The following is a 13,144-nucleotide window of genomic DNA, read 5'->3' as shown; positions in this document are numbered from 1 at the left end:
ATCCATTATATTATCTACAGCTTGAATGTCATTCATATAGAAGGTGTCTGGGTCATCAACTTTCATATTGTTTATTGGTGTACTAGACATAGCCTCATACTGGCTTCTTAGAATTTCACTAATTTCTTTGTTGTCCTCTGTGTACGTACCTTCAGTTGTAATTAAAGGTCCAATACTGGAGGTGGTTTTTTATTTTGATTTTGCATATATGAAAAAATATTTTTGATTTTTCTTTATCTCTTGTACAGCTTTCTGTTCCAATTCCATTTCCACAGCCTCGTATGATCGCTTCAACGTTTGTTCTATTTCTTCAATCTCCCTGTTTAGGTTTATTTTCGTTGCTTGTGATAGTCGTGTCTGCCTAAGCATTTCCGTTATTTTTTCCTTCTCCTGTACAGTCGTCTGCGTTCTCTTTCTAGAGTGGTCCTCTTTCTAACCCTCCTTATAGGCACGTGCTTCAGGCAGACCTTGTATACTTCAGCTGTCGGTTGATCTATGTGAATGTGAATGCTGTACAGTAAATACATATTGTAGTGTATTATGCCGTTAACACTGTGTTGAGTAGTTGTTGTATGTTGAGTACTACAATACAGTTTATGAAAACTATTGTACACTAAAATTACTGCAACTTTAATTTTAACACTATGTTTCGATTTGTCAAGAGGTTGGATGCAAGGAACATCCGTGCACCAAGTCGGCTCCAAACGCACTCATTGTGTCAGTGATGGCTGATTGGTGGGTGGATGGGCAGGCAGGCAGGCAGTAAGAGGCAGGCAGAGCTTGGGAGGGAGGCAGGCAGGCAGGCAGAGCTTGGGAGGGAGGCAGAGCTTGGGAGGGAGGGAGGGAGGCAGGCAGGCAGGCAGAGCTTGGGAGGGAGGCAGAGCTTGGGAGGGAGGGAGGCAGGCAGGCAGGCAGAGCTTGGGAGAGAGGCAGGCAGGCAGGCAGAGCTTGAGGAGGAGGCAGGCAGGCAGAGCTTGAGAAGGAGGCAGGCAGGCAGAGCTTGGGAGGGAGGCAGGCAGAGCTTGGGAGGCAGGCAGGCAGAGCTTGGGAGGGAGGCAGGCAGGCAGGCAGAGCTTGGGAGGGAGGCAGGCAGGCAGGCAGAGCTTGGGAGGGAGGCAGGCAGAGCTTGGGAGGGAGGCAGGCAGGCAGGCAGAGCTTGGGAGGGAGGCAGGCAGAGCTTGGGAAGGAGGCAGGCAGAGCTTGGGAGGGAGGCAGGCAGGCAGAGCTTGGGAGGGAGGCAGGCAGGCAGAGCTTGGGAGGGAGGCAGGCAGAGGCTGGGAGGGAGCCAGGGAGGGAAGCAGGCAGGCAGGCAGGCAGAGGCTGGGAGGGAGCCAGGGAAGGAGAGGATGGAGATGGATTGAAGGATGGATTGATGAATGGATTGAAGGATGGATGATTTTTGGGAGGAAGCGATGGAGGGAGGGAGCAATGGAGGTATGGGTATTGAGGTGAAGCAGAGTGTGTGTGTATGGGCTGTAGGGGAAGGGTGAGGGGGGGGGGTGTCGGTGGTGGGGGAAGGACCTGCTCACTGATAACTTACTTGACCCAGTTAACTTTTTTTTTAACTTGATTTGTTTCTTAAATTCTAGATGGATGGAGGGAGAAAGGGGGGGGGGGGAGAGGGAGGGAGGGGAGGGAGGGAGGGAGGGGGGAGGGAGGGAGGGGGAGGGAGGGAGGGAGGGAGGGAGGGGGAGGGGGGGAGGGAGGGGGGGGGAGAGAGAGAGAGAGAGAGAGAGAGAGAGAGAGAGAGAGAGAGAGAGAGAGAGAGAGAGAGAGAGAGAGAGAGAGAGAGAGAGAGAGAGAGAGAGAGAGAGAGAGAGAGAGAGAGAGAGAGAGAGAGAGAGAGAGAGAGAGAGAGAGAGAGAGAGAGAGAGAGAGAGAGAGAGAGAGAGAGAGAGAGAGAGAGAGAGAGAGAGAGAGAGAGAGAGAGAGAGAGAGGGAGGGAGGGAGGGAGGGAGAGAGGGAGAGAGAGAGAGAGAGAGAGAGAGAGAGAGAGAGAGAGAGAGAGAGAGAGAGAGAGAGAGAGAGAGAGAGAGAGAGAGAGAGAGAGAGAGAGAGAGAGAGAGAGAGAGAGAGAGAGAGAGGGAGGGAGGGAGAGAGGGAGGGAGAGAGGGAGGGAGAGAGGGAGGGAGAGAGGGAGAGAGGGAGGGAGGGAGGGAGGGAGGGAGGGAGAGAGGGAGAGAGAGAGAGAGAGAGAGAGAGAGAGAGAGAGAGAGAGAGAGAGAGAGAGAGAGAGAGAGAGAGAGAGAGAGAGAGAGAGAGAGGGAGGGAGGGAGGGAGGGAGAGAGGGAGGGAGAGAGGGAGGGAGAGAGGGAGGGAGAGAGGGAGGGAGGGAGGGAGGGAGAGAGGGAGGGAGGGAGGGAGGGAGGGAGGGAGGGAGGGAGGGAGGGAGGGAGGGAGGGAGGGAGGGAGGGAGGGAGGGAGGGAGGGAGGGAGGGAGGGAGGGAGGGAGGGAGGGAGGGAGGGAGGGAGGGAGGGAGGGAGGGAGGGAGGGAGGGAGGGAGGGAGGGAGGGAGAGAGGGAGGGAGGGAGGGAGGGAGGGAGGGAGGGAGGGAGGGAGGGAGGGAGGGAGGGAGGGAGGGAGGGAGGGAGGGAGGGAGGGAGGGAGGGAGGGAGGGAGGGAGGGAGGGAGGGAGGGAGGGAGGGAGGAGAGGGAGGGAGAAATGGATGAAGAGAGGGAGGGAGGGATAATAAGAGAGGGAGGATAATAAGAGATAAAAAACTTATTTTAGAACTGATTTATTAATTTTATTATTTCGAGGCCATAGTCACTGAAATGTGACGACGAAATCGAACGAAACACGCATGGTGCTGTGTGTACAAGGATTAAACTCATCCACTCACGCTGGAGTTGTTCCAATAACATACAGTAATTTCTCAAATAGCAGCTTCTATCATATTACAGTATATTTTCGGTTTTATTTAGTTTAGTGTAATTAGGATAATAAAAAGCTATTAAAACACTGGTTTTATAAATTATTTATTACAGAGCACCACTTGGTTCCCGAACTTTAGTTATCCGAAACTTCCAGTTTCCCGATCGGGGTTGGGGAGTCACGCTACACGAACTAAGTTCGGGTAGGAAGTAGTCCGCCAAGCTCCTCGCCGGCCGATGTTGGGGTTATCTTACACGAACCAAATTCGGGTGAGGAAGCTGTCTGCCAAGCGTCGTGCCGGCCCGTGGTGGTGGGTGGGTGGGTGGGAGATGGTTTAGTTTGCCCACTGACCGTGTCGGGCGCCACCACTCTGGCGCCTGCTACCCTGTGACATCACAGATTTACAGCCTATTGTTCCCATTGTTTGAATTTGTCACAAGACTGGAGTGTACATTCCGTGACTTTGTTTTACATATCAGCACAATCAAGGAACATCCGTGCACCATGTCGACTCCAAATGCATGCATTGTGACAGTGAAAGCATCTACAAGCGGGTTATGTAAAAGAAAGAGGTCAGTGATGACATTTGAGAAGAAAGATGAAATAATTAAGGTGGAGAGCGGTGTCCCGAGAAATGTCGTGTGCGCTGAATATGGCATTAGTAAAAGTACTGTTTTTGATCTTCTTAAGGCTAAACCTATCACTTTTTACTATTTCTCTAGAAGTGAAAGTGATAAGGCAATACAAAATAGAAAGGTAGTAAGTAAAGCAAAGGTGGAGGGTGTTGATAACGCAGTGTGGGAGTGGTACAAACATAGACGTGAGGTGACGAAAAAGCCAGTGGCAGGCTGGCTGCTAGTGGAAAAGGTGCGTGAATTTTACCAAGCAATGAAAATTACTCAAAAGTTACAGCGAGTATGAAACTAAGGATATGATGAGTCAGTACAATTTGTATATGAAGTTTTTAAAAACAAGATCCAAGGGAATGAAACAAATGTCAATTAAAGAGTCTTTTGCAATGACTTCCAAGAAAGCTCGCATTGCATCACCTGGACCTGACTCATTGCATGTTGACCCAGTCAACCCAACAACTTCAGTCAACCCCAACAACTTCAGTCAACCCAACAACTTCAACATCCACCACCACCTCTTCCTTGTAAATAACTATGCTTCATCAACATCGATCATCAACATAAGCGGATCAGGACTTCAATTATTGGTGAGTACAAACAAAATACGGTCGCATTTATGCTATGAACCTGTCGATTTTTTCCCTAGAGTTTTCATAAATTTTTCTAATTTTTTTCTCCATTTCTCGTATACGAATTTACATGTTAACTGACGGGTCTCGTCCCCAAGGGGTTCGGAAACCAAGTGGTGCTCTGTAATATGAAACTTTCAAAGTCATGGGTCACTGAACTATGACGACACAGACGAAAGTGAGTGAAACCTCACTGTAAAGTGAGGTTTACAGTACAGTATTCTCTTATCTGTCCACCCTCACTCATCTTGTTTCATCACAGAAAATGTCTATAAGGAGATTTTACCTCATGTAGCTAGGTAATCACGCTTCAGCCTTTAAATTAATGTACAAAGATACGTGTGCCACAAATCAGTGAACGAAAATCATGGAAACTCAGTCATTCACTTGTGTGGACCACTCTGGCTGGTGTTTGGTTCATATGGTTCACTTGTTGTGTGGTCCACTTGTGTGATCCAACTTGTCTTATGAAGGAATTATTAATTGTAATCTGTGATAGAATGAGAAAGTTTTCCACCACTCTGTGAACTGTCCCCACATCGTAAGCTTGTGGTCCACTTGTGTGGTCCACTTTGTGGTCCACTTGTGTGGTCCACTTGTGTGGTCCAACTTGTAATATGAGAGAATTATTAATTGTAATCTGTGATAGAATGGGAAAGTTTTCCACCAGTCTGTGAACTCTGTCTGTACATCGTAAGCAAATCCAAACATCCCCTGCTTTGGCAAACCACTGTTCGTCGAACCGGGTGAGTAAATCCGGCCTGAAAAGTGTGCGAACTAGCCGGAGATTCGTTGAATCGGAGTACATTGAATCGAGGTTGTATTGTACTGTATTCAACTTTCCTATGAGTCACTATGCACTTTGTGTTCACTGTGGTTCGTAATCCATTGTTGCAATCCTAGAAAACCCTGGTTTATTTTGAGTTTTTTCACAGAGCGTGACGACACATCTGACCCCCTCCCTCTCGGACAGACACTCACCTGCCTGCTCACCCACCCACCTGCCCGATAGCCCACCCACCTGCCTGCTCGAACCTGTTCACCCACCAAGCTCATCTGCTTGCCATCCACCCATCAAAAACCCACCTGCCTGAACCCACCTTTCCCTGCTTGCCCACCCACTTTCCCTGCCCACCTACCAGCTAGGCAGCTAACCACCCACCCAGTCCCACACACTAATTGGTGTGTCAATTCAAATCATGAGTGTGGAATAAACATTGTTGGAAATGGTCCCTTTTGGACTCAGAGGTGAAAAAGTACTCTTATCCAGGAAAATGTGATTATGTGGCTGGGGGGGGGGGGGCCTTTCTATGTAGTCCGGATAATTGAGTGGAGACAGTATATCCCTTTACAGAATTCTATTACGAACAATTTGATACCAAAATGAACGATGTAACACAAAAATTTAGGTTATCAAACTAAAAAAAAAAGAGTATACACATTTTAGTGTTTAATATTAGATCCTCTAATATTTATTGTAAATAAAATATTATTGTAATTGTAATAATAATAATAATAATTTTTATTACTGTTATTATCATTATTATTTTTATTATTAATACTGTATTAGAGTTTAAATGATTTATCAAATTTTTACAAGCCATTTTAAATTTATAACCTGTTTATGCATGAGCTTTATGATAATCATTTATCTTAAAATTTAATTTATATCATCTATATTGTACAAGAATCAAATTCAACTTAAAGTCCATACAATGATGCAGATTGCTCAATGTTTTTAGGTATCCATACAAGAATACAATTAGGAAATATAATTCAACAAATGGAATACATATTTATTTTCATATGGTGTAACTGTTAAGCAGCACATCAACACTGGCATCATCAGTCATGCCGAAATGGTTTACACATGTACAAAGGGTGCATCAAGTTCAAAACTGTTTAGTGAAACTGCAACAGTATCAATGCAAAACAAAGGTGTGCAAAACAGCTTCTAAAATGGCTGACACAATAGCAAGGGTTAAACTGTCCTATTTCCTTACGAGTTAGCTATTTACTAGTCATGCTAAGCCGACATGTGGTTTATAAACCACAAATTGTGTCAAGTGGCATTTTTTGTTAACCTTATATAATACAGCATAAACATGCAAATGATAAGAATGTTTTTCAATTACGAAGTGTGTGTATCATTATGAAATCAGTTTAAGGTTAAATTTTCAGCAAAGCAAAACAAAACAAAAATGTGCATTTTCCATAATAGCTTGATGTACAGTATGTAGTTATGGAGTGAGACAGAGGCTATCTTGAGGTTATCTTGAGATGATTTCGCGGCTTAAACCGGACATGAATAACCGACCTAAAACGCCAAGCTCCGAAAACATCTCAAAGTAACTTCAAGGTAACCTCAAGGTAGGCAAGGTAAAATAATGGTAAGAAATCTTGATTGGAAAACAGTTTTACATATTTAATATTTATAGCGGTTCCATAATTACAAACAAAAACTGGTAACTTATAACACACAACTGCTTCATAAACATTATAAATCTACAAAGTTAACTTATTTATCCTGAATATGATAATTTTAGAAACTGAATCACAAGCAAAATCTCATATAGTTTAAGTTGTCTCACCTGTTATACCCATACTCCAAAGCACATCAGCTTGCAAGGTGGATGTGATCTGCCTTGGAATTGTACGTAGGAGGCGGCGGCTAGAGTGCCGTCCAGTCGTCTGCCAGAATGCTGTCCCCTAAACAATGGAAATTCTTTAATACCTGTACAATAATTATTTATCCCCACACATAAAACTAATATAATACACTGCTATATTTTATTTTATTTTATTTTATTTTATTGCATTAGAAATTAGTTATAGAACAATCTTTGCCACAAAAGCAAGTCTTTTTGCCACTGATAATAAGTAACCGGTACTGTTTATAAAACTATAAACACAACTCACTAATGTTAAAGATGAACGTCGAAGGGGTCTTGAGGCAGGCCAGGTGCCCTTTTCATCTTCTTGGCCACATTCAGCTCCATTACATTGTCTATCTTTCTTCTTTTGCTCAACCTCAATCTTGTTAGAACTTATCTCTGATAAATAGCTATCATAATCTACATCTGTCTCTATTTCACCTGTGTCATCCACCTCTGCCTCATCAGATTCATCAGCTATGACAGTACTATCTGTGCCACTAATATTATACATAATAATTCTTTCATCAACCTCCGAAATATTTGCAAAAAGAATTTCATCCCACACATCAGCGGCATCATCATCTGTGTCATTAACAAAATGAAGGTGTCGAATGACCATGCGTTGTGCAGTTACTCTCTTCACAGCTGGATGATCCTTAAGGGCATCTAATCCACCATTCCTATGCAGCTCTTGAATCTAGAAGAAAAGAAAAGTAATGTGTGGCTGCTCTTGCCTCCTCTACACTACAAATGAAGACCTTCCCAATGTTCTCTCATAAATGAAAGAGATATACAGTAATGATATTTTAAGTCATCCCTATATGAGATCTCACTAATTTTATTCCAATTAATTAGTTTATTTTCCAGCATGGTTGTTGAACAAATATTCGTCTTGTATTAATTAGTTAATAGCTGTTTGATGACAATCTTTACAGAACATACATTTTAACCAGTTTCCCCTAGCTTTTGTGCTGTACATTGTGTAAGTTTTATAAAAAATCACATGAGAATAATGAAATTGCATCCATTTATCCCTTGAAGTACACATTATCTGTCAGCTGGACATATCCACATGTGCAAATCCACTCTTAAAAACGAGTTCTTCTTCGCAAATGAGTTACATATGAAAACATTACTAAAAAACCAGCATTGAATGTAAAGAAACGCCATATTCTTGGTGAGCCCCCAGACTCCATGGAGCTATCAGGCTAATATGCAATATATTAGACTAGGGCATTAGTCAATTGAGTTGAGCCTACCGGGGACCACAAGCCAGAACCTGGCCCCCCTCAGAGAGGGGGCCAGGGGCACAGGGAGCAATGGTCCCTGGAAAACCCGCCTGTGGTTGGGGGTTTTCCTAATCTGCCATCGACCAGGGATAGGCACCCAGAAAGGTAGGCATAACAAAACAAACCTTCATGGTAAGAAAATTGCAACCGAAAACCAAACTCATGCAAATCCAAAGGAAACAAGCAAATGTCATACCTCGCCGCCGCGCCGCTTATCCGTGCAGCCCTCCCTTCCCCCTGGGAGGGGAAAGGGGGGAACCCCGGACCCTATGCACCAGTTACTCAGCAATCCTTGTTCGGAGGCTAAGCATCAACCTACATGATACCTACTTGATGGGGTTCTGGGAGTTCTTCTACTCCCCAAGCCCTGTCTTGTGAGAGCTTGGTCCACCAGGCTGTTGCTTGGAACTGCCTACAGGCCCACATACCCACCACAGCCCAGTTGGTTCGGCACTTCTTTTAGAAAACAATCTAGTTTTCTCCTGATGTCCTCCACGGTTCTTCCTGCAATATTTCTTATGCTCGCTGGGAGGATGTTGAACAACAGTGGACCTCTGATGTTTATAGTGTTCTCTGATTGTGCCTATCACAACCCTGCTCTTCACTGGATCTATTCTGCATTTTCTTCCATATCGTTCACTTAGTATGTTGTTTTTTACCGTGTAGATTTGGTATCTGGCCATACAATATATTCCACATGTATATTATTTTATATCTGTCTCGTTTCCTTTCTAGTGAGTACATTTGGAGAGCTCTGAGATGATCTCAATAATTTGGGTACTTTATCGCGTCTATGCATGCCGTATATGCTCTTTGTACCCTATTCCCTCTATTTCAGCAATCTCTCCTGCTCTCTGAAGGGTACCGAGCAGTACTCAAGACAGGGTAGCACAAATGATTTGAATCCACTAACTGAATCCACTAGTACAACCATTGTGATGGGATCCCTGGATTTGAAAGTTCTCGTAAGCAATCCTATCATTTTTCTGGCTGACGCAATATTTGCTCGGTTATGCTCCCTTAACGTTAAGTCGTCAGACATGATAATTCCCAAATCCTTGTCATGCTGCTTTCCTACTATGGGCAGATTTGATTGTGTTTTGTGTATTATGTTTAAGGTTCTCATTTTTACCATACCTGAGTACCTGGAATTTATCACTGTTGAACATCATGTTATTTTCTGGTGCCCAGTCAAAAACTTTATTAATATCTGCTTGTAGTTTTTCAACATCTTTCAATCAAAACAGCGTGGGAAAACCTCCGACCGGGAGGGAGGGAGGGAGGGAGGGTGCCAGGAAACCTCCGAGGCTCATCCAGAAAAATGTTATTTCATTACATTCAATGCTGGTTTTTCTGTGGGGAGCCCTTTTGGCTCCCTGGAGCTACATAACTAAAGATTAGGAAAAGAGGGAATTACCCGGGAGACAGCAGCCACACGCTTCTCAACTCGAAAGCGAAAAAACTGGCTGTAACCTGCGACCCAAAGCCACACATGAACGCCAAGGATCAGGAATGTTGACCAATTAACGGGCGGCCAGGACCCTGTTCGACTTCCAAAATCCCCTCGCCTGAATGTCAGCCCAAGTCATGGTGCAGAAGACAGCAGCCAAAGCTGCAGCGGCAGCAAATTGGTGGCGGCTTCAGGAGGGGCACGCCATGGTTTTGGATATTATATGCATATACTCCTGTAGGGAATTTCATTGCGAATACATTGATACCAAAATGAAAGCCCTAGGACCAGAATTGAGGTAACAAAGTTGAACATTACTGCGTGCTCCCGTGAAACGCCGAGGCCCACCCGGGGTAGTGCAGGTCTCGTGCGCGAGGTGCGTCACAGTGTTAAATTAATAACCGTGCGGATGACTTGGGAGACCAGAGCCCTGGAACATGGAACGAGGGAAACTGGATCAACTCAAAGAGCATCCATGGTCACAGAAGCCGAGGCGCACAGGTAATGGCGAAGAGTCGCAACCGGACACAACACATGATGCACCCCCGGCCTGACCAACCAAGCATCAATGACCCAAGGACCCCTCCAGAAAGTAGCCGTCTCGTTATTTGCAAGAAAAGGAGAAGACTATTACTGAACAAACCGACTACCAGGACCAAAAGAGCATAAACCCCTACACCAGAGGAGAGCATGAAGCTCACCAACCCGACCCAAAGAGGCCAATGCCAACAGAAAGAGAGCCTTGGAAAAACAATCTTGAAATGAAGGGGCCACCACAAACAGAGGAGAAGAGAAAAAGGAGAGCACTCTGTTCAAGGACCAGGATGGCTAAGGTGGTGCATGAGCAGGCTGGAGGTGAAACAAAGCACGAGAAAGCTTATGAAATGGGGGCGGAAATGAACATCCGCCCCGAACACAAGTTTGGAGCAGTTCTGCTGGAGCAATACAACACGAGACGAAAGTATTTGGCATCAAATGACGGTCCTGAAAAAGCCAAGAAATGACAAGACAACCCTATCAGAAATAGAAGACAACCTACGAAGAGAGAAAATAGCAGAAAAAACGCAAGGAAACTTCATTCTGTCGAAGAGACGAACCTCTCAGGTGGGACACCATCAACGAAGCCACCTGATCACCATACAAATGGTGATAAACCCGTGTCAAAAAGATCAGACGCGAAGAACGGAGAAGACCGAACCAGCTGTGTACTGGACCGGTCCGATTGGCTGAAAGAGGTGAGGCCTCGGACAACACCCCTGGTTCAGACAGTGAGCAAGCAGCGTCTGAAACCAAGGCTGGCCTGGCCACCAAGGGATCACTTGGATGACTCTCCCATGGTAAGACTCCAACTGAGCCAGAACCCAAAGCAACAGCTGGCCTGGGGGAAGAGGTACAGGTAACCCCACCTCGACCAATCCTGCCAAAAAGAACCACACCCCAGGCGAGCAGACAAGCAGAACGGCTGGGAGGCCACACCAACTAATCGTCAAGGTAGGCCAGAACCCGAACCCCTAACAGACGCAGACGGGTCACCATGACTCGGATAAGACACGTGAATAGGCGAGGTGCCAGATTAAAGCCAAAAAGAAAGGCAACGAAAGCTGTAAGCCTGACACCCCACCACAGAACCTAACCAGTCCCTGAATCCTGGATGAATGGGAATGTGCCAATACTGGTCCCTGAGGTCCAGGGACACCATCCAAGCACCCTGCTCCAACAGAAGTTCGACCCGAGACAGAGCGGTCATCTGAAAGGAGGGAGCAAGGAATCCAAGGGTTCAAGTCCAGAATGAACCACAGATCTGCACAGTCCCGTTTTGACACTGTAAACTGGCGAGAAACCCACCTGAGGGACGGGGTCATTTCGACCACGCCCAAGCGCACCAACTCTGAGATGATCCGATGGAGCACAGGGAAAGAGGCCTGCCCTGTGAGCCCCGAGTTCCCCAAAGAAGAAGCCTCTCAACACCACCACAGGTCGGAGGAGACGACCCGAAACACCAACGAACCGTGGGACCAAGCAAGAGCAAACGGCGCAAGCCTAACCCCCCCCATCACCCTGTCAATGGGGCAACCCGCAAAAGGACAGACAACCAATAAGAAGCCGTCCCATGAGCAGAGCGATTATGGCACCGACCAGACAACGCTGACTCTAAAGGAAGCGCCGGCTCAGAAGCTGGCACCAACGGCCCACCCTGACCAGCAGAACCCCGAGCCCTGGCACAATCCTTCCGAGAACGGCCACCCCAGAGAACCAACAAGTCTGACATAGGACGACAACTAGACGAAGCCGCCTGTAGAAACTGTGTGACAGCAGTCTCAGCAAACAGCAAAGGACAAAATGCCGACAATAACCTAAGAGCCAGGGCCCAAGCAGCAGTTTCCAAAGAGAGCGAGCACAGCCTGCCAGCACGCGAGGCAGGATGTAAGGAACAGAGACCAAAGCAACCAAAGACGCGAAAGGATAGGAACCTGCATGAGCAGCTGCACAAGCCCAACATGATGAGGAAGCACAGGGCCGAACAAGCACGCATGAAGACACTCAAACTCGCCCCCTCCAGGTAAACCTGCAGAACGGTATAAGTTTTCTGTCATTTCAAGCGAGTGGGTTCAACAAAACCCATGCCACGCCTCCAATGAAAAGAATAGACAGTCTGCCAGCCAGGAAGACTCCAAACCTCCAAACGCACCCAATACGGGGGAAGAAGAACAGAACTTAAACAAGGCTGGATCCATCGCAGAGGATGGATCACCTCCTGAACCTCCTTAGAGGAGATACAAGAAGCAGAAAACCTCCTGAATGAAAGGGACCGAGGAACCCAAGGGAACCCGGAACCGAACACGAGGAGGAGCTGACCCCAAATCATACTCATACAGGGATGGGGGGTAAGAAAACCCTCCCCCTACAACAACAAGCCTTGCAAAGAGGGCACCAAAACCCAAGTTGGATCAAAGGGGTCCAAGCCCCCCAGGTCAAGTCAAGCCCAGGCAAGGTACAGCAAAACCGGCTGGGCCCAAACTAACAAGGGTATCTGCTAAAGCTGAATCCCTGTGACGTGTACAATCTTGGGGGCCACCCAACCAACAGTAGTGGACTAATAGCCAAACCAGGCAGACGAGGAGAAACAAGGAACAGAATTTCCCTAGACAAGGAAAACAAAAATAAAAGAAAAAAAAACACAAGTACGTCTTCAGAGGAACAGAAACTGGTCGCCACATAGGTGGGCAAGCTGCTCTGCACCTTGCACCCCTACCAGAAAACGATTCCATTATCTATCCAAGGCCAAACAAAGGCCACGAAAACCCCTGCTGGCCCTAAGGGCGGGATAAGAACCGAGTGGCAAAGACCCCCTATGGAAGTGGTCCCTGAAAGTTCTATGGAAGGGAAACTTAGAACCCAAGGGTAGTACTTACAGGGCGCCTAGGGAAGAGAACCCTAAGCACATGCAGCCCCCTAGTACAGTGGTATTATACCTTCTTTTTCGTAGTTCCCAGAGACGGTACGAAAACAGAGACGGTACGAAAACAGAAACAACGAAAACCGAAACGAATTTTCCCATAAGAAATACTGTACAGTGGTACCTCGGTTTACAAATGCCCCTCTTTACGAAC

General features: G+C 46.4%; 1 protein-coding gene across 3 annotated transcripts in view; it reads right to left on the bottom strand.

Annotated features, from left to right (window-relative positions):
* S1P (membrane-bound transcription factor site-1 protease) overlaps nucleotides 1–13,144 on the bottom strand; it is a 181,533-nt gene that overhangs the window by 99,255 nt on the left and 69,134 nt on the right. For all 3 annotated transcript variants that reach the window (XR_006773386.2, XM_045749653.2, XM_069302196.1), the window contains exons 4-5: nucleotides 7,057–7,491; nucleotides 6,729–6,846 (exon numbers count right to left, since the gene is read on the bottom strand). Coding sequence is in view for 2 of the 3 variants with exons in the window: in XM_045749653.2 (XP_045605609.1) it covers nucleotides 6,729–6,846; nucleotides 7,057–7,491 (553 nt within the window). In the remaining variant the exon portion in view is untranslated. The remainder of the gene's footprint in view (nucleotides 1–6,728; nucleotides 6,847–7,056; nucleotides 7,492–13,144) is intronic.

This window comes from Procambarus clarkii, chromosome 47 (genome assembly GCF_040958095.1).
Source record: "Procambarus clarkii isolate CNS0578487 chromosome 47, FALCON_Pclarkii_2.0, whole genome shotgun sequence".
Lineage (NCBI taxonomy): Eukaryota > Metazoa > Arthropoda > Malacostraca > Decapoda > Cambaridae > Procambarus > Procambarus clarkii.
This window is presented reverse-complemented; position numbering and strand designations above follow the sequence as displayed.